Consider the following 21,305-nt stretch of genomic DNA (forward strand, 5'->3'; position numbering starts at 1 on the left):
ATATTTACCGTATTAAATGTGCTCACTGCATCCCTAACAAGGTAGCTACTCTGTAGGTAGGGCAAGAGAGCAGAGATGGTCGGCACATTTTTACTTCCCTTCCGCTGGACACCTTGATTTGATTGTATGCATAAACCGGGGTTTTAAAGTACAAACCCTAGCTTCAAAGGCGATCTGTCTTGCAAAACATACTGTTATTAGTACGTTGCTCAATCAAGAATCAAGATATATCGTGGGACATCGTGGGAATGAATTCATCAATCAGCCTTCTTTTCCACGTCAATCATGCTAGCTAGTGAAGATGTGATAGTACACTCGAGTAGACATACCTAGTCCTTATAATATTGAATCACATATCGATATTGATTACTCCCAGGAGAATTATTAAAATCATGCCATTACTCCGGAGGCATTTAGAATTGGGAATGTTGTAAGCCGATATATCGACATTCCTACTCAACAAATGATATTGATTCCTATCGACCCAGGTACCTACCTACCAACCTACCTACCTACCTTTATTGGAAAACTCCCAATAATAATAAGACCAGCTAACCCAACCACGAATGACACATTACTCACTCTAGAATAATCTACATGTCTCGCCATGTTTTCTGCCAGTCTTCGCGCTGGTGACCCTTTTTATTTTGCTTTCCTCGACAAACTATGGTGCCACGAAGTTCCAGGGGGCGAAAGGTAGAAGGGGGGGTGTCAGTTAAGACCAAATAGTCTAAGTAAAGACGATTAGAAAATTCGAGAAGACGGGTACCTATTCGAGCTATTCTCGCTCCGTAGAAAGAGGACAGACACATTGCAAGGAGATCTTCGGTTCCAAGACTAAACATATGCTAATATGCTGCTACGACTAGTAAAAATCTTCAAAGTCGGTGGTTCACAACTGTCTCAATACTTCACTGGCGGGAGGAACTATTGAAATGGGAAATGGGAAATGTGGAATGTGAAATGTGAAATGTTTGAAACTCTATCTTCATTCTCCTTCCCATCTACTCTGTACAATGTACAATCCCATGTAGTCAAGTCAGATCACGCTTTGCTCTTCCACTCGACAAAAGGGTAAAATCTAAAATTCTATGAGGTTGTGTGACAAGTGACGTTCGTGCGAGATAGATAACAAATACCAAGAAGCACCCAAGGCTGACTATCTGACGACTTTCTTTGACAGGGTCCCCTGATTACCCAGCAAATGAAAGTATAACGTACGATGTAATAAGTAGTGGGTGAATGCATTTTCAACCTTCAACCCCCTCCTTGAGCTTGGTGCCCCAACAAATCTCTAACTAAATTGGGTCTCTTCCCCTGTCCTGGTGAATGATTTTTTGGCGTTACGTTGAGGGCGAAGCTTTGATAGATTTGGCAGAAATGTGAGAATTATATGAGAATTATATGAGAATTACATGAGATTTATTACTAGAAAGCTTCCAACTTAGTACTACCCACCTAACTACCCACCTACCTACCCTACCCTTTGCCGCAAAGAAGGGAGACTCGAACTTGAGCTTTCTTTCTTTTTCCAAAATCATATCTAAGAGAGGCAGAACCTAACGCAGATTGCTGTCTTCCGTCTTCTGTCTTCTGCTGGAAATCTTCACACTTCGGTTCATCGGTTCATATCTCACTTCTTCAATTAATAAATCCTCTCTCTCCCTCTGTCTCATACCTACCCCGTACCATTTTGGCATCTTGGTGGAGCGATTGTATCCTCGTTAGAATAAAAGACCGTCTGTAACTTTTTACACTACACCACATCAAATCCCTTTCCTCCTGCTCTTGATTGAGTTTCTGGAGTCCTGTGAAAAAATGTGAGTACAATCCAATAATCCATGGTTTAGTCCTGAACGACACCTTTTGACCGAGTACCTTTTATTGATTTCTGCAAAACCAGTAAAAGACAAATTCAACACTTCTACACATACAACACACAATTTACCACTTGCCATCATGTACGGTACTGCCACCGGCCCTCAAACGGGCGTCTCAACACCACGATCCTCATCATCTCTGCGACCACTCGTTCTCTCACATGGCTCATTAGAGCATTCATTTTTGATACCCACAAATATTCATTTCCAAGCTTCTCAGATCAAAGACCGTTTTTTGGCTTCTCTTCCCGAGCCTACAGACGAACTCGCACAAGATGACGAGCCTTCATCTGTGGCCGAGCTTGTTGCCAGATATTTGGGGTTTGTAGCACAAGAAGTTGATGAGGGAGAAGACGATGCGCAAGGATCGTATGAGGAGGTGTTGAAACTCGTTTTGAACGAATTCGAACGTGGTTTCTTGAGGGGCAACGAGGCTCACGCTTTGGTTGCTACTCTCCCTGGAATTGATGCAAAGAAACTCAAGGTAGTCGAATCCTACTATGCTGCGCGTGCAGCTAGCAATAGGCCAATTCGCCCTCACGAATCAGCATTGTTTAGAGCAGCTAGCGACGACGAAGCCAAGATTTATAATGTTTTTGGTGGACAAGGAAATATCGAAGAGTACTTTGATGAGCTTCGGGAACTGTATAGCACATATGCAGTCTTTGTAGAGGATTTAATCACCGAATCTGCGGAACTGCTGCAGAGTCTGTCAAAGGATCCCAGAGCCGAGAAATTATATCCAAAGGGTTTGGACATTATGTCATGGCTTCATGATCCCGAGTCCACTCCAGATCTTGATTATTTGGTCTCTGCACCAGTCAGTTTCCCATTGATTGGTTTGGTACAGCTCTGTCATTATGCTGTAACCTGCAAAGTTTTGGGACTTACTCCCGGGCAATTCAGAGACAGGATTAGTGGAACAACTGGTCACTCTCAAGGTGTTGTTTTGGCTGCTGCTACCTCTGCTGCAGACTCATGGGAATCATTCGACAAGGTCGCAGTTTCAGCTCTTACAATCTTGTTCTGGATTGGATCCCGCAGTCAGCAGACATTCCCAAGAACCTCTCTCGCTCCCAATATTCTCCAGGACTCGGTAGATAATGGCGAAGGAACACCCACCCCTATGTTGAGCATTCGTGATTTATCGCAAGCTCAAGTTCAGGAACATATCAACGCAACCAACAAATATCTTCCAGAAGATAGACAAATCGCCATCTCTCTTATTAACAGTGCTAGAAATATGGTTGTTTCAGGACCTCCAATTTCTCTGTATGGTCTCAACCTTCAATTACGTAAAGTCAAGGCTCCAACTGGTCTTGACCAGACTAAGATTCCCTTCACAGAGCGCAAAGTTAGATTTGTAAACAGATTCTTGCCAATCACATCACCTTTCCACAGCAAATATCTTGCCGAAGCTACAAACCATATCAACGAAGATCTAAAGGACGTCAAGATTGATAGCAAAGCATTGGGCATTCCTGTCTACGACACTAATACTGGAAAGGACATCCGGGATGATATTCAGGGCAACATTGTGCCAACTTTGGTGCGTTTGATTACCCACGATACTGTTGAGTGGGAAAAGGCTACAGTTTTCCCAAATGCAACTCACGTTCTTGATTTCGGCCCTGGTGGTGTATCTGGTCTCGGTGTTTTGACCAGCCGCAACAAAGACGGAACTGGTGTTCGTGTTATCTTAGCTGGCACAGTTAGTGGTACCGTTCCAGAGGTCGGTTATAAGCCCGAGCTTTTCGATCGTGATGAGGAACACGCCGTCAAGTATGCGGTTGATTGGGTAAAGGAGCATGGTCCAAAATTGGTCAAGACCTCAAGCGGTCAAACATTTGTGGACACAAAGATGAGTCGAATCTTGGGAGTTCCCCCTGTCATGGTTGCTGGTATGACACCATGTACTGTTCCTTGGGATTTCGTTGCTGCGACTATGAACGCCGGTTATCAAATCGAGTTGGCTGGAGGTGGATACTACAATGCCAAGACTATGACCGAAGCGTTGAGAAAGATTGAGAATGCCATTCCAGCTGGTCGTGGTATTACTGTCAACCTTATCTACGTTAACCCACGTGCTATGCAATGGCAAATTCCACTTCTCGGGCAATTACGTGCAGAAGGTGTACCAATCGAAGGTCTCACAATTGGTGCTGGTGTACCTTCCATCGAGGTGGCACAAGAATACATTGAAACTCTCGGCTTAAAACATATCGCATTCAAGCCAGGATCCATGGACGCCATTCAAGCTGTTATCAATATTGCAAAGGCCAACCCAACTTTCCCAGTCATTCTTCAATGGACTGGAGGACGTGGAGGTGGACATCACTCCTTCGAGGATTTCCATCAACCAATTCTTTCAATGTACTCGCGCATCAGAAGACAGGAGAACGTTCTCTTGATCGCGGGTAGTGGTTTCGGTGGCGCAGAAGACACTTATCCTTATCTCACCGGTGCATGGTCAAAGAACTATGGCTACCCCCCAATGCCATTCGATGGATGTCTCTTTGGCAGTCGTGTGATGACAGCTAAGGAAGCATATACCAGCAAAAATGCTAAGAAAGCCATCACTGAAGCTGAAGGTCTTGATGATGCCGCATGGGAGAAGACCTACAAGGGCCCTGCCGGTGGGGTTATCACTGTTCGATCTGAAATGGGTGAGCCAATTCACAAGTTGGCGACTCGTGGTGTTAAATTCTGGGCTGAGATGGATGCCAAGATCTTCAGTTTACCAAAAGAAAAGCGAGTACCTGAGTTGAAGAAGAACCGTGATTACATCATCAAGAAGTTGAATGATGATTTTCAAAAGGTTTGGTTTGGACGTAACAAAGCTGGGGAGACGGTTGATCTTGAGGACATGACATATGGTGAAGTTGTTCGCAGAATGGTAGATTTGATGTATGTCAAGCACGAGTCTCGTTGGATCGACAAATCATACATCAAGCTCACTGGTGACTTTATTCGCCGTGTTGAGGAGCGTTTCACAACTGGTCAAGGACAGCCATCCAAACTCCAATCTTACGCAGATTTGGAAGATCCTAACCCAGCTGTGGAAAAGATCCTAGCTGCTTATCCAGAATCGGAGAAACAACTCATCAACGCTCAAGATGTTCAGCACTTCCTTATGCTTTGCCAACGTAGAGGTCAAAAGCCAACTACTTTCGTGCCATCTCTTGACGAGAACTTTGAGTTCTTCTTCAAGAAAGATTCTCTTTGGCAATCTGAAGATCTCGAGGCTGTCATCGGTCAAGATGTAGGCAGAACCTGTATCTTGCAAGGTCCAATGGCTGTCAAATACTCAAAGGTTGTCGACGAGCCAATCAAGGAAATTCTCGACGGTGTTCACAACGCACACATTAAGTTTTTAACCCAAGATATCTACGGTGGAGATGAATCCTCTATCCCAGTGCTTGAATACTTTGGTGGCAAGCTCATTGAAACTGAGGAGGAGGTCGACGTTGAAGGTCTCACAATTTCAGAAGATACTGACAAGACCACTTACCGATTGTCATACTCTCCCACTGCTGTTCTACCATCTCTCGAGGCTTGGCTCTCGTTACTTGCAGGCCGTAAGAGATCTTGGCGACATGCTCTCTTCACTTCAGAGGTATTTGTTCAAGGACAAAAATTCCAAACAAACCCAATGAAACGAATCTTCTCTCCTGTCAAGGGTCTTTTTGTTGAGATCGCTTATCCTAACGACCCTTCAAAGACCGTAATCACCGTCAAGGAGCAACCTAGACCAAATCACTACGTTACAGTAATTGACGCGAAATTGGTTGGCAAGAACGAGATCTTGGTCAACATGGTCAAAGACACAACTGCCGTCGGCAAGCCAGTATCTCTTCCATTGAAGTTCACATACCATCCTGAGGCTGGTTATGCTCCAATTCGTGAAGTCATGAATGATAGAAATGACCGTATTAAGGAATTCTACTGGCGAGCCTGGTTCGGCGGTGAGACTCTTGACCTTGACGCTTCAGTCACTGGCATTTTCAATGGTGGTAAAGCTACCATCACCAGCGAAGCTATTAACGACTTTGTTCACGCTGTTGGAAACACCGGAGAAGCTTTCGTGGACCGACCTGGTAAGGAGGTTTTCGCTCCTATGGATTTTGCTATCGTTGTTGGATGGAAGGCCATTACCAAGCCAATCTTCCCTAGAACAATTGATGGTGATCTTCTCAAACTCGTGCATCTTTCTAACGGGTTCCGCATGATCCCTGGAGCTGAGCCATTGAAGAAGGGTGACGAAGTTGAGACTACAGCCCAGATCAATGCTGTTCTTAACCAAGACTCTGGTAAGATGGTCGAGGTATGCGGTACCATTACCAGAGAAGGCAAACCAGTAATGGAGGTTACTTCACAATTCTTGTACAGAGGTGCTTACACCGATTTCGAGAATACCTTCCAGCGTAAGACTGAGACACCTATGCAAATCCATCTTGCTACCTCGAAGGACGTTGCTGTCTTGAGATCTAAGGAGTGGTTCAACTTGGATGAGCCAGATCACGAGTTGCTTGGTCAAACCTTGACTTTCCGTCTTGAGAGTCTTGTCCGCTTCAAGAACAAGACCGTTTTCTCAAGTGTTGAGACTAGAGGTCAAGTTTTGTTGGAGCTTCCAACCAAGGAGATCATCCAAGTTGCAAGCGTCGAGTACGAAGCTGGCGTTTCTCATGGCAACCCAGTCATTGATTACCTTGAGCGTCATGGATCCTCAATTGAACAACCAATTAACTTCGAGAACCCCATCCCTCTCAATGGCAAGACTCCTCTCTCTCTGAGAGCACCAACATCCAACGAAACCTATGCTCGTGTCTCGGGTGATTACAACCCTATTCACGTTTCTCGTGTCTTTTCCAGCTACGCAAACCTGCCTGGTACTATCACCCATGGTATGTACTCAAGTGCAGCTGTTCGCAGCTTAGTCGAGACCTGGGCTGCAGAGAATCACGTTGGTCGTGTTCGCAGTTTCCACGCTCAACTGACAGGTATGGTTCTTCCAAATGATGATATCGAAGTCAAGCTACAACATGTCGGTATGGTTGCTGGTCGTAAGATCATCAAGGTTGAGGCTAGCAACAAGGAGACTGAAGATAAGGTCTTACTTGGTGAGGCCGAAGTCGAACAACCAGTCTCGGCCTATGTGTTCACTGGTCAAGGTTCTCAAGAACAAGGTATGGGTATGGAGTTGTATGCTAGCAGTCCTGTCGCCAAAGAAGTATGGGATCGTGCCGACAAGCATTTCATGGACAACTATGGCAAGTTACTCAATTCACTTTTTATGACATCATTTCTAACAATACATCAGGTTTCGCCATCACCAACATTGTCAAGAACAACCCCAAGGAACTCACTATTCACTTTGGTGGTCCTCGTGGTAAGGCAATTCGTCAAAACTACATGTCTATGACTTTCGAAACTGTTGGTGCCGATGGTTCTACCAAGTCCGAGAAGATGTTCAAGGAAGTCGACGAACGTACTACATCTTACACCTACAGATCACCAACTGGTCTTCTCTCTGCCACTCAATTCACACAACCAGCTTTGACATTGATGGAGAAGGCAAGTTTTGAAGACATGCGCTCCAAGGGTCTTGTTCAACGTGATAGCAGTTTCGCTGGTCACTCCCTCGGAGAATATTCTGCCCTTGCTGCTTTGGCAGATGTCATGCCAATTGAGAGTTTGGTGTCTGTCGTCTTCTACAGAGGTTTGACTATGCAAGTCGCTGTCGAACGTGATGCCTCTGGAAGATCCAATTACTCTATGTGTGCTGTCAACCCTAGCAGAATTTCCAAGACCTTCAACGAAGAAGCCCTTCAATATGTTGTTGCAAACATTGCTGAAGAAACTAGCTGGTTATTGGAAATCGTCAACTACAACATTGCCAACATGCAATACGTTTGCGCTGGTGATCTCAGAGCTCTTGACACGCTTACTGGTGTGACCAACTACCTCAAAGCTCAAAAGATCGACATCCAAGAGCTCATGCAAACTTTGAGTCTCGATGACGTCAAAGCACACCTCGTCGAAATCATTCGCGAATGTGCTAAACAAACCGAAGCCAAGCCCAAACCCCTTGATCTCCAAAGAGGTTTCGCTACCATCCCTCTCAAGGGTATTGATGTACCTTTCCACTCCACATTCTTGAGAAGTGGAGTCAAGCCATTCAGAAGTTTCTTGCTCAAGAAAATTAACAAGACAACTATCGATCCTAGCAAATTAATTGGAAAATACATTCCTAATGTTACAGCTAGACCTTTCGAATTGACCAAGGAATATTTCGAGGATGTTTATCGTTTGACTAACAGTCCAAAGATTGGCAATGTGTTGGCCAATTGGGATAAATACCAAGATGGTTACGAGGAACCCAGTGGGGATGAGGTGGAAACAGAGACAAATGGTGTTAACGGAACTCATTAATTGAATTGGGTTGAGGATTAGATCATTTGAAGGGAAAATGATAATGAGTTGATGGGCGGGTATTGATCAAAGGCTTTGCTTTGTTTTGCGGGCGTCGGAGTATGTTTATAAGAACGCATGCATCTGCTGGAATGATAGATGAAAAAATGGATGGACCATCACACTTAGATTAGATGGTAGATGGATCGATCATTCGGTCGTGGGCTAGATGGTTGTTAGTTAGTTTATGATGATAGCATATTGTAATTCTTTTCTGTCAGATTATGAGATCTTTTATACATGGTTTCGTGAGACCAGTGATGTATCATAGTGATGATAATGGTGATAGTATCACTACAGAGATGGACCATTCCAAGGCCTATGTCAAGAAGATCTGGTGTAGATATAATTGAGCGATATATTTTCAATAATCTACTCATTTCATACTATCATATCATCGAGTTGTGCCTTGAGCTACATTTCACAAGTCTTCTAATTTGCAATTATAATAAAAAATCTCTTAACCTTTTATTTCAAATGTCAATGCAAAAGGTTTAGGTGAGTGGAGATTAGCAAAGGGTAGGTAGGAGGAGGATAGTAGTTTGAAGGAAAGACATGAACCAAACTACTGTGGTATCGAATTATGTGTTCTTAGAGCTTCACCTTGAGAGGTTTTTGTTTTTCAACTGTGAAAACTCTTTATTTTGGGGCAGATGGGAAATAGCGGAGGGTTGGAGGGGAAAGCCGTTCGAAGGAGCTATATACATCAAACTATCGTAGTAACGAGCGTGTTCTTAATCTCACTTCAAAAGGTTTCCGTTCGACAATTGATAAAAACTCTCTGTTCCTCCCATTTCAAGTTCTCCGCCTCACTATCTACCTTCTCCATCTCAAATCTCCACACCATCCTCGCTAGCAGAAGTTGTAATTCCGCCATCGCCAAAGGTTTCCCATTACAAGAACGAGGACCCACGCCAAAAACTTGTACGGCGTTACGATTATCGTTATAAAAAGGAGACGAAGAATCATTTGCTGCGAGCCATCTCTCGGGGTGAAATTCAGATGGTTTGTGGAAATATTTACATGATGGGGAGATGGATAGGGGGTGCACGTTAGCGAATATCTTTTCTGGGAGGTCGTGTCCGCAGACGCGGCCGCCGCCTGGGGGTACGATGCGTGGGAGACTAACGGGACTTTGTATGTGGATTTTTTGTTAGGTTAGGTTGGGGATATGAGAGGATGGGAAGAGAATGAATGAATGGGGTTTCTTACGTGGGATTGCAGAGTCGGAAACTTTCTTGGATGACTACGTTTAAGTAGGATGTTTCTTTCAGCGTAGCTATTGATATCTCTTCTTCTTTCATGAATTTTTCTCGGATGTCCGAGGTGAGGAGGGAGAGTTTCAGAGGGTTGTTCATGAGATAATTCGTTATTCCGCTCAGGACCGTAATGGTCGTTTCGCCTCCCGCAACAATGATCACGCTAGCTGTTGCTTGCAATTCCTGAATCGTTAATCCTTCTTTCCCCTCCTCATCGCGTTTAATCAGAGATACAATATCCGCTCTGGGAGTCTCTCTCCCCAGTATCGATTTATTTTCTCAACGGCTAAATTCCAATGATCCCTCTGTTTCTGCAATACACTCTTCGGAACAAAGAACCCAAGTATCCAACTCACTCCCGGATAACACCCCAGCGAAGCTGCATGCGTCGCTGCGCGTAGCGAATTAATTATCATCGAGACCTAAGGATGATATGTCTCGCTCTCTAAACATTGGAAGGATTCTCCAAATCCCAGATCCCCAATGAGATCAAATGGAAAGAATACATACCAGCGAACTATATCTACAACGGCACCTTCAGATGCATCTGCATTCTCCTCTGCTAATACGGGATCTTACAATCGCCTAAGGAGAGAATCGATATACCCCCTCATAATCACCTCCTGTCCCCCCGCCGCCCTCTCCGTAAACGCGCGCTCCATCGCCCGTCGAAATTTCCGATGTGGGGAAGGTTCCAATGCATGAAGAATGGATATTGGTTTTCCAGACCCGGGTTTCCTTCCATGCCAGAGTTTACGTTCTGGGAAGGCAGGAACCCCGCCTTGATTAGAAAGATATCGTGCCAGGCCTGTGGAGTTGCGAAAGAGAGATCGTCGGGGGCGATACGTATGATGGGACCGTATTTTTGGTGGAGGGGGTGGATGTCGAGGGCGAGACGTCCGCGCCAGAGGGAGAGGAGGTAGGGGATACGGGTGAGAGTCCAGGGGAGGGGACCGGGGAAGGAGGAGAGTGGGTGGTGGTGTACTGGGTGGGGGTGGTGAGTGGGATGTGATATGATATGATGTTAGGGGGTTTTGTTTATGGATGCGTACGAGAATGAATATTACGAGGATGGCAAAACCCCATTCTTTGAATGATAATTCGGGAGATATTAGACTGGCGATGAGGGTACTCATATTTCTCATCTGTAAATCTGAATTTCTGAATTTCTGAAATAGGCCAAAGAAATCTTCAAAATCAAATACTGTTCCATACAACTTGAATACACATAAAATGTTGAATATGAGACATAAAGTGGTATTTTTAATGATGGATTTATATATCTCAGAATAATTAATTGAGGAGGGGTAAAGATACTCCAACCCATTCAAATTTCAAACAGTTGATCTTACCTACATAGTGTGCCGCCTGTGTCTAATCTCTCTACCCAAGTGTTTGAATAATTTCATCCAGTTTCTTGATCGCAAAGTCTAACTGTTGCTATTGTGTATTCTCATTCAAGACAAGCTTTCCGCCGAAGAGTCGGAATTGAGCTAAGAAATAGCAAAGATAGAAGGTGTTTATGGAAAATGATATGAACTTCATATCTAGTTTGGCCCACCGCTTGATAAACGTCAATCAAGATCTCATGTTCAGCATAGAGAGGGATTTTGATCCAAAAAAATCTTAAATGGTGGGTATATCATGATTTAATATTTCATTTTGTATATTGGTGTACGCGTTCGTGTGTTCATATTGATATATGCATCTATTTACTTTATCATCCCCCCACACCGACTACCATCACCTTTCTCATTTTCCCTTTCCCTTTCCATCTTTCCCCTTACCCTCATCCTCAACCCTAACCTTCATAACATCTGGTACCTCTACACCCTCGACCTTATAAATCAACCCCTTGTATCCATCACTGACAACCCAAACATCGAATACTCTCCCATCCATAATATTTCCCTCCTCTCCTTCTTCCGTTCCAGGAAATTTAAGTGTTGCTTTTGCTTGAGGTTTGACTCCTACGCCTATCACACTGGTATTTTGTTTTCCCTCATCTCCATTGCCAACATTTCCATCCTGAGCAACTTTACCCTTCAAGTTGGTCTTAGGAGCACTCCAACCCAATCTCTTAATAGCAGCCACCTCATCACTTCCTTTGCTACAAAGCACAACAAACCATCCCTCACTCTGACTTTTGGGGAATCGAGGCGCATACATTTTACCCTCTTTATCCACTAATCCATTGAGTCTCTTGATCACAACGTCCATTTTCAACGCCGTAACATTTTGTACTTCGATTTTCAAGTTCGGTATCATATTTGCTGCTTTATCAAAAGCTTGTGTATTTCTACTTGGAAGCTGTAGTTTGTTTTTGAGAGATTGATACACGTTTTGAGGTAGGGCTGAGAATTGTTGAAGTGATGTAGGAATGTCGTTGTCCTTGGATGATTCGAAATCAGGAGCTACACCAGGGAAAATAGATAAAGCGTGGTCTTCGGGCCAACGAGCTGATTTGATACATTGAAGTAAAGTGATCATTTGCACAACACTTGATAGATATCCCAATTCTGTAAGGACATCAATGGAAGCTTGAATGATACGGATAGCTTGATCGAGGACACTAGTTTGATCACCTACATAATCAGAGATGGGAAGGTCAATCCTGCTCATGTGGGCTTGAAGCAGCAAAAATGCTTTCACGTGAGGATCCCACATTGGAAGTCCATTGAAATGTGCTGCATCTGCTGGGAGAGGTAAGTTCTTGGAAAGTTCAATGTTAATGAGATCTTCGTTATGGCGAACGGGGAGCTCGTCGTATTCTGTTGCAGAAGACATCCAAGAAAGTACATCGCGGAATGAAGCATTTGGTTTAGCATGTTTAACTAGGTGACGAATCGTTTTGTGAGAAAGATAGTAGTAAGACATGATTTTTCCGAGAGGGGTAGAATCGATGTTGCCATTGGGGTAGATTTCCAGGCACTTAGATTCGGCGAGCTCGTCCAATGATTTATCTACCATTGAGATCATGTAATCATTGGCCATTTGTTGAGCAGCAATGGTATTGTGCTCTTCGGCTGAGATTTCAAGACCATAGTATGAAGGGTTTTTATGGAGACGTCGGAAGAAGAATGTCCAGGTTAGATAATCTAGAGCATCTTGTTTGGTGGTAATGGTTTCAGCGGATACTTCGGCGCCAAGATGGTTGTCTAGGACGTTGTGAAGAGATGATTCTACTGGGAAACCTGTGTGTAGGAAATGTTTGTAAAACGCTTTCTTTGAATCTTGAGTGAAGATACGAGCAATTCCTGACGTATCGAATTGAGGACGTCCAGCACGACCCAGCATTTGTAGAACATCTGTCAAGTCCATATCTTTGTATCCTTCGGTCTTAGCGTCGAAGAATTGAGTACCCTTTACAACGACTAAATGAGCTGGAAGATTGACACCCCATGCAAGAGTGGATGTTGCAACTAGGATCTGAATCTTGTTGTTGGCAAATAGTTCTTCGGCCAATGAACGATCAGATTCAATCAAACCAGCATGATGCAAACCGATGCCAAAACTCAGGGCTTCTTTCAAAGCGTCATCCTTGACTCGGGCAAGGTTCAGTTGGAGATCTTCCTCAGACATCTTGACAAATCGACGAGGATTATCTTCCATACCACAGAAGTTAATCAAGTCCTTAGCTGTCAAACGTGTTTGTCTACGAGAAGCAACAAAAACAATGACCGGTTTTTCTGGACTGTGCGTTTTGATGGCCAAGAAAGTCGGTCTGTTCATGGATTGCATTAGCGGGCAGAAGCCTCGAACCTCTGGGAAACCATCGATGAAAATTTCCAATGGAACAGGTCTAACGGAATGCCTGAAGTTAAATAATCCTTCCTTAACACCAAGCCAGTTTCCTAGATCCATAGCATTGGCGCACGCAGTCGACATACCCATAAGTCTGACTGAGTTATTGGTCTGAGTTGCAATGTAATTCATACGAGAAACAATGATCTCCAAAATAGGACCACGATCTCCACCAAGCAAATGAATTTCATCAATAATAACCAAGCTAACTTGTCGAACATAACCTCTCGTAGTCCACGAACGACTAATACCATCCCATTTTTCTGGAGTAGTAATAATGATGTCCGCATCTCGAATAGTTCGCGTATCAGGTGTGTTGTCACCAGTCAACTCGACCAACTTCAAGCCCATTTGTCGAGTTAATCTAGCTCCCCAATCTTTGACTCGCTCTCGAACAAGTGCTTTCATGGGGGCGATATAGACAACCTTAGAGCCAGGCTTCTCTCGGAATGCCCACCACATAGCCAACTCACAAGCAATAGTCTTTCCAGATCCGGTTGGTGATCCAAGAAGAACATTTGCTGGTGTATGATACAAAGTGTGAAAGATCTGAGTTTGCATAGGATTGAAGAATTGGAAACGTTTGCCATAAATCTCTTCTAGAGCCGGGTTCTTCAAGGCAGTAATTGGTAGAGGTTGAAGATTCAAAAGATCAGTGTACACACTCTCAGTGTCGGGTCTGATTAAATGTTGAAAAGAAATTGGATACACAGTTTCGGCACCCAACCACCTATCAGAAACTGCTCTTACATAGATCTGCGTGGGGAGCGGATCCGACAGTGGGATAGTGAAGCTGAGTTCATGGTCATCGTATAACTTCTTCCTATTCAGAATGAAAAATTCATGATGGTAAATTTCAGAAGTCTCCGAGTTCTCAACCCAAATCCAATAACTTTCCGATGTACCGTTGTGGCGATCGTTCCATTTGAACTCCGGCGTGAGGTAAAGACGGATTCTCAAAACATCTCTATTCAGTGGAGCAATTTCGGCTTCCACGCTGAGTGTAGGAAAGTTATCAAGAATCCTTGAGATTGTCCTTCCAGCACCAGGATTGTGTACCATCGCACCAATCTCAGCTGCATCCATCTCTTTTAGAGTTTCAATGGAAAGATTTTCTTTGTCATCAAGCTGTTTAAGAATTGGCTGGGCTAGCTCAAATTGATGAAGAGGATGTTGGAATGGCCAAATTCTCTTCTCGATTGACTTGCATAGTGAGAGGAGCACGAGACATTGGTGTCCCCAACGACGATTCAAAGCAATCATGAACAAGGCACGGCAAATTCTGGCCGATTGCTGAGCAACGTAGTTTGTGTCGTTGGCTAGAGCAAAGTCCTCAAGCTTTGCTCGAGATATGTAAGATTGTAAGAGAATGTTCGTTTTGGCGTGCGAGGAATCAGTTCCACCTTTTACTTGACAAGGAGAAAAGTCTTCTCTCAAGCTGGTAAGCTCCTTTGATTCGCTATCTCTGGATTGAATTTGATCGAACTCTCCACTCATAGCAATCATCGTGAGAACATCAGCTTCGGAAGATTGAGGTTGCATCATGGTGTTGAAAATCTGAATACTGGTGTGGAGGACATAAAATTGACTTGCAATACGTCCAACATCCTTACTTCTGAGCTCCTCGGTCGTTTCATTGAAGATAATCATTTGGCTTTGCTGGAGTGTCTTTGCTGCTTGAATGCAAAGTTGTCTTCGACGCTGTACCAAATTTGGGTCATCGCGAGCTTCAGCCCAATCGATACCATAAGTCAAAGGATCTCTCTTCATTCGAACGAATAAATAAGAGTATCCAAGCCATGCGACAGCTTCAGGAATCGAGGTGACTGTCCCCAAACCGATCTCAGCGTTAAGATTATCCACAAGATGTTTCGAGAATCGAGACTCGATAGGGACTTGAGATGTGACGGCCTGGAGATAGTGATCAAGCTTATCTGCTGTCGTACAAATCATACCAATACCAGTATCTTGAAATTGTGGTCTACCTGCACGACCGAAGATTTGAAGAACGTCCAGAATTCCTAGGTCGATAAATTTGCCTTCTTGGGCACTGTAAACTTGTGTGCCTTTGATTACGACTGCTGCAGCAGGCAAGTTGACACCCCATGCCAAGGTAGCTGTACAGACAAGGACTTTGAGGACACCACTTCCAAACAGCCTCTCCATCAGGTTTCTGTCTGAACGAGCCATACCTGCATGATGAATACCAATACCTTTTGGCACTAACTCCCGAAGTTCACGACCTCGTGAGCTCTTCATATCCTTTACAGCTGCTTCATATTGAGGATGATGAGTGGGATCGAATAGGTCTACACAAACTTGCTCTATAGCCTTCTCATATAACATCTTAGCAGTGTTGAAAGTGTCCTTCCTTGAATGAACAAAGACCATGACTTGATGATCAAGTTCCAGCATCTCTCGGACTTTTTCGAACGCAGTTGTATCAATATTCTCTCGCGATTGCCTGGTTCCAGCCTTCCCTTTGACACCAATGAAATGCTGTTCGAGAGGTACAGGTCTAAAGCTAGCGTCGAAGTAAAACAGACCCGCATGCCGATTAACTTTGAGGAAATCGGCCACATCGATATAGTTCGGAAGGGTAGCAGATAGTCCCACAATACGGATGAGAGATTGGGTGCTCTCGACTTGACGTTCAGTACGGGCAACTAATGATTCTAGGACAGAACCTCGATCATCATGAAGCATATGTACTTCATCAATAATCAAAAGTCGAACCTTTTGAACCAATTCAGTATCTCCAGTGCCTTTCCGAGTGACTACGTCCCATTTTTCAGGAGTTGTAACGATAATTTGAGTCTGTGTAATTTCCTTTTTAGTGAGATGCATATCACCAGTAAATTCGCGAACTTGTATACCCAACCACGCTAGACGACTACCTAGCTTTTGTGTTATTTCGGCTGCCAAGGCTTTCATTGGGGCGACATAGACAATCTTAAAGTCATTGAAATTAACCACAAAGTCTGAGGATTCGGGATTCTCTGATGGGTGTGGTGAAACGTTTTCTCCTATGGCGTGAAGTATCGTAAGCATTGCTGCATCAGTTTTACCAGCACCAGTGGGAGCACAAATCAACATGTTTTCGCTGGTTTTGTATGCGATTGGATAGACCAAACTCTGCATTCGATTGAGAGACTTGTAACCCTTGAAAGTTTTCTTGCAAAGGCCATCCATCTCAGAAATCTCGACAAGTCTTCGACCTGCACCTAAAGTTCCAACCTTTCCAGCCGGGACAGTATACTCTGAGTATCTCTCGTGTTCTGTTCTTTCACTGCCTACCGGTAGAGCATACTTCTTTCCTCTCGAATCCAGGATATTACCAGCATGATGCGACTTGTAAACGTGGGGGTATTTTTCTTCGCCGCGATTAATGGACGGTCCTAGTGCGGCATTTTTATGCTCATAATCTCTCTGTCTTAAGGCCGCTTCTCGTTCCTTCCTGGTCTGTAACTTTCCAGTAAAGATGCCGTCATCTTGAGTTCCAATAGAACGTGAAGCGGCGGTAATATCCTTACGGTGGGAGATGACTTCAATGGCAAATTCGATATCATCAAAGCCGATCATGTCAATCAAAGTGGATTGAAGCTCTTCCTCTCCACTATCAGACCCTAAAATTGCCATGATTTGTTCCTGGAGGTCGTTTCCTGAAAGTCCCTGCTTCCTCTGAGCAATCTCCATACATTTGCTCTTCAACCATTGAGGTCCATAATTGCCTGCACCAGCAGAGTCAGAAAGACTAGGAAAATCGTCGTTGACATCACTGCTGGACAAATCATCATCCTCGTCACTGATGAAGTCCCAAACGTCATCACCGCTGTTTCCGGAAGTAAATTCATCGTCGTCGTCGAACTCAACGTCGATATCAAATGACTTAGTATCCCCGTTTGTCGAGCTCGGAGGCAAATTCAACTCTGCCAAGGCGTTTTTCATAGCAGCAAGTTGGGCTTGCCATTGCACTTCAGCCGAATCCAGCGTTGAAGGAGACATGATACCCGAACAATCTTTACCAACTTCTTGGAAATGTGAAGTTTAATGAAGATTTTAGTTCTAGCTCTCATGAAATATAAATAAAGCTGCTTCAGCTGATTCACGCGGCGGGGAGTAATCGGTGGGGCCAACCGGGCATAATAAAATCCGTCGTCATACTGTAACCCCCATGTGATTGTACAGGATACAGCCCTGAGTTTCAACATCAAGAACAAAGCAAAGCCACATCCTTCCAAACCTACACCTTATTTTGCTATCGAGACTTCAATCACTCTTACAATCAACCCCAAATCGCGAAAATGAAGTTGCATTATATCGGAGTTCGTTCGCAGATATCACAGTGACAATGTTATCAGGCTGACCGCTATCAGATAATCAAGAACTCAGAGACCCCCTCACACGAGCTCTGCTGCGTGAAAGAGTTGAGCGCATACGGGCGATTTACTAGAAACAGGTAAGATTACTACTAATCTTCTGCATGGGATCAGGCTGGTTGATAGGATGAGTGTACAGTTATGGCGAATTCATGACGGTTTTCAGTAAGACCGTCGCTGAACGAACAAAGCCTGGCCAGAGACAAGACATTGAACAAGATAGTAAATCTCAACTTCTCCACATTACAACAAGACCCTCTATCTGACAACATCAGGTAACACATTTCACGCCTATGGACGTTCCGAAGGTGTCTGTGGTATAATAATTTCCGACCACGAATACCCAGCTCTCGTTGCCCATCAACTTCTCTCCAAAGTCGTCGACGAGTTTCTAAATGCACACCCTCGATCAGAATGGGCCGATTCAAACCCAACCCTCTCATTCCCTGAATTAAACGACTATATTGTGAAATACCAAGACCCGCAACAGGCAGATAGCATCATGAAGATCCAAAAGGAATTGGATGAGACGAAAATTGTGTTGCACAAGACTATTGAGAGTGTATTAGAGAGAGGCGAGAAGATTGATACATTGGTGGCGAAGAGTGATGGCTTGAGTGCGCAGAGCAAGATGTTCTATAGTGAGTCTATCAGGTTACGATTGAAATTTATATGGGCTTTTACTAATTTATAAAATAGCACAAGCAAAGAAGCAGAACTCATGCTGCGTGGCTATGTAGATTGATGTATTTAGTTAGCTTTGGCGTTCTCATCTTTTTTTTTGATAGCATTCTCGCAGACATTGTTTCGATTGGAGGATGTAAATTGCAGTTTGAGGTTCGGGAATATTGGCGAGTGAGGTCGCAAAGTGGCTTAACTTTCAAGACGACGTCTTAATACTTGAATGGTACAAATACAAATGCCTAGTGGTCTTCAATATTTCCTCATCATCCATTGGCGAAATATAAAGGAGCATATGCTCTACTTTACTGTTTGCCATCTAGTCTATACCTCATTAGAGGCCCAGGTGTGAGCCAGTTTGGTGCCCCTTTTCATATACAATCTAAATCGTCGTAAAAACTAGGACATAGCGTCATATAAGCTCAGCTCATCTCGTCCCATAACATCGTGTACATGTTCCGTGTTCCTTCGTAGTTCTTGTTGAGATTTCGTGGGTTTCTGCCTGTCCCATTTCTCAAACAGGCAACTCTGCTCCCCTCATTGCAACTCCGCTTCTATCAACCATAGCTCCGATGTATGGGCCAATAATCGGTATATTCCTTGCGAACCCAGCTATAGTCCCTAGGAAGTCACCAAACAAGATAAATATGCCGTATAATTCCACCAGAAATCCTGTAAATGGCCATCTCATGAGGATGAGTGCAAGTCCAGCAAAAAAGGCTCCAGTCCCCTTAAGCTTTTGTTTCCGTGCAAAGAACGCCATTGTTTTTTGTGGTCCAATTATAACAGTTAAGCCGATTAAAAAGAGAATCTATATCGACATATTGTAAGCCAGGAAGCGCTGTTTCAAGGTCCCGAGAATACTCACATTTCCCATTGCGAGCCTACAAGTTTATTAGTATCACCTTCCTTTGGATCTTACGGAGAGTTCAAACTTACATAGCTCTATCAAAAAACATCATAACACCTCCGATCAGGAAGAACCCGCCTTTCAAGACCTCATCAGCTATACTAGATCCGAAGCACAAACCGTAGAATTTCACCTACCACCTGAACAAAAGGCTACCCCAATCTCTATACGAAGCATCCATTAGCATAACCCCTACCAGATAATATAGCATGTTTGGAACTGGATCCATTGAACTCGGCGCAAATAGTCCAGAACCATCTGGCTGTTGAAGTCAAGAACGTACTTTGGGAATCTGACAACCACATGGTAGGCATTTTGAATATCTTCCGAGCCCGGAATTAGAAATGCGTAAGTATTTGAGTATTTCTACAAGACACACTCGTAATATAACAGTTGGTAGGTAGTTGAAGTAAAGCTGTCCTTAATGATCTTTTGTTGGAATTCATTGAAAGAACGCGGCTTAGACGCGTCCGTGCTCATGACATGAATTAGCGTCATGACCACAAAAGCTTAAATATAAATTTTACTCGAATTCTCGAGTTCTATCTAGTCTGACACTCTTAACCAAAGCCATTCTTTGAAATGAAGATATGGAAAGAATCACAATAGATACTTCGATTAGTGATATTGGATAAAACATGAGATGTGTTAATATGTCAACTAACAAGATGTGGAAGAAAATGCAAAGGGTATGTACTCTTTCAGGCCTCTCTTCACCTGCCTCCGAAGTATCAATCCTATTGCACACTTGCACGAGGTAAAGTATTATGATTGCCACGACGAACTAGGACAATTTGTCCTGGTGACTGAGTTTCATTCTCTATATGTTCTCGGTACCACGTCATCTCTACTCGAGTAGGCAGATAATATTCATGATCGCGATTAAGCCGGAGCGTATTCCTGAACCAATCATTGAAAGATGATTGGTGGGTAGAATGAGCTTGACTTTGTCGGTCAGACATATCCTCGTACTGATTTCGACCGTTCTTGGCCCTTTCTTCTTCTTCTTCAAGCGCCTTAAAGGCTGGTTCTATCCATCTCAATCATACAAATCTTCCACCTAGAAGTCTGTCCTTGCCCCCTCGATCCTTCTGCCAGTATATATACACCGATATAGTCAAGTAGCCAAACCATTCTGAACCTTTGCGCATCTCGCATCGCTTGCCATTCTTCGGAGATGGTGAACCGTATGTAGAGCAAAGCCCAGGCCGAGAATTACACCTTTTCCAAATGCTCCAATGTAGTGCACTATCGTCGCCTTTCACTTCAAGATAGTATGGGCTCCTCGTACTTCTAAATACTGCTCTGCAACTCCCTGACCTAAAGACCTAACAACCCCAAACACCTCTTTGTTGTGATATCGTAGCCTCGTCTTTGGATCTGTATATGGAGCTGGTAATCCTGTGATATCGCAATAATGTTTTGAATGTGCCAGAGATGGTGCCGATTCAATATTAGTGTATGTCGCAGTAGGTGCATTAGAAAAGCCGTTCGTCCTCATATTTCGTTCCAATACCAATTTCGATAAGTTTTTGGAAGCTTGCGCGAGATTTGGTTGAAGTGTAGGAGCGCTCGTAGAGGCAGGTGTCGTATCACCATCAGTCGAGGTCGCATTATCTTCAGAAAAGGGTGTCACAGCACCGCTGTTATCTTGTGTCGGCATAAGTGATGCTTCCTTTCGAACGGCGTCGCCGAGAATGGTCTTAATATTCTTGTTGCGACGCTGGTTAGGTCTCCAGTGTGTATTGCGAAAGGGTTTTCTGATTGAGTGGACATCAAGCTTTTCGACGAGTGCTTGATGAGCTTCAGCTTCTGGAGTTGTTGGCGCCATGATTGATGACGATTGGTGGTTGATTTATGATTGTTTGATTGAAGTTGAATTGAATTGAATTGAATTGAATTGCTCTGCCTTCCTTCCGCC

General features: G+C 43.9%; 7 protein-coding genes across 7 annotated transcripts; 2 read left to right on the forward strand and 5 right to left on the reverse strand.

Moving 5' to 3' along the window:
- Positions 1-1,959: 1,959 nt before the first annotated feature.
- On the forward strand, positions 1,960-8,312 carry EAF01_000436 (uncharacterized protein; the record flags this gene model as incomplete). Its single annotated transcript, XM_038908686.1, has 2 exons — positions 1,960-7,150; positions 7,201-8,312. 2 exons carry the CDS (start codon positions 1,960-1,962, stop codon positions 8,310-8,312), a joined length of 6,303 nt encoding a protein of 2,100 aa, XP_038775592.1.
- A 784-nt stretch (positions 8,313-9,096) lies between these two features.
- EAF01_000437 (uncharacterized protein) lies at positions 9,097-10,026 on the reverse strand (the record flags this gene model as incomplete). Its single annotated transcript, XM_038908687.1, has 3 exons — positions 9,097-9,484; positions 9,564-9,888; positions 9,933-10,026. 3 exons carry the CDS (start codon positions 10,024-10,026, stop codon positions 9,097-9,099), a joined length of 807 nt encoding a protein of 268 aa, XP_038775593.1.
- A 6-nt stretch (positions 10,027-10,032) lies between these two features.
- On the reverse strand, positions 10,033-10,746 carry EAF01_000438 (uncharacterized protein; the record flags this gene model as incomplete). Its single annotated transcript, XM_038908688.1, has 2 exons — positions 10,033-10,167; positions 10,231-10,746. 2 exons carry the CDS (start codon positions 10,744-10,746, stop codon positions 10,033-10,035), a joined length of 651 nt encoding a protein of 216 aa, XP_038775594.1.
- Positions 10,747-11,362: 616 nt separating this feature from the next.
- On the reverse strand, positions 11,363-17,419 carry EAF01_000439 (uncharacterized protein; the record flags this gene model as incomplete). Its single annotated transcript, XM_038908689.1, has 1 exon — positions 11,363-17,419. The coding sequence occupies one exon, from the start codon at positions 17,417-17,419 to the stop codon at positions 11,363-11,365; it is 6,057 nt and encodes a 2,018-aa protein (XP_038775595.1).
- Positions 17,420-17,718: 299 nt separating this feature from the next.
- On the forward strand, positions 17,719-18,533 carry EAF01_000440 (uncharacterized protein; the record flags this gene model as incomplete). Its single annotated transcript, XM_038908690.1, has 5 exons — positions 17,719-17,739; positions 17,791-17,873; positions 17,933-18,015; positions 18,069-18,434; positions 18,493-18,533. 5 exons carry the CDS (start codon positions 17,719-17,721, stop codon positions 18,531-18,533), a joined length of 594 nt encoding a protein of 197 aa, XP_038775596.1.
- A 455-nt stretch (positions 18,534-18,988) lies between these two features.
- On the reverse strand, positions 18,989-19,698 carry EAF01_000441 (uncharacterized protein; the record flags this gene model as incomplete). The annotated part of the gene is made up of 5 exons (XM_038908691.1): positions 18,989-19,285; positions 19,343-19,358; positions 19,414-19,462; positions 19,522-19,548; positions 19,668-19,698. The coding sequence occupies 5 exons, from the start codon at positions 19,696-19,698 to the stop codon at positions 18,989-18,991; spliced, it is 420 nt and encodes a 139-aa protein (XP_038775597.1).
- A 947-nt stretch (positions 19,699-20,645) lies between these two features.
- EAF01_000442 (uncharacterized protein) lies at positions 20,646-21,215 on the reverse strand (the record flags this gene model as incomplete). Its single annotated transcript, XM_038908692.1, has 1 exon — positions 20,646-21,215. One exon carries the CDS (start codon positions 21,213-21,215, stop codon positions 20,646-20,648), a length of 570 nt encoding a protein of 189 aa, XP_038775598.1.
- Between the last annotated feature and the right edge of the window lie 90 nt (positions 21,216-21,305).

This window comes from Botrytis porri (genome assembly GCF_014898465.1).
Source record: "Botrytis porri strain MUCL 3234 chromosome Unknown BPOR_001, whole genome shotgun sequence".
In the NCBI taxonomy this organism is placed as follows: Eukaryota; Fungi; Ascomycota; class Leotiomycetes; order Helotiales; family Sclerotiniaceae; genus Botrytis; species Botrytis porri.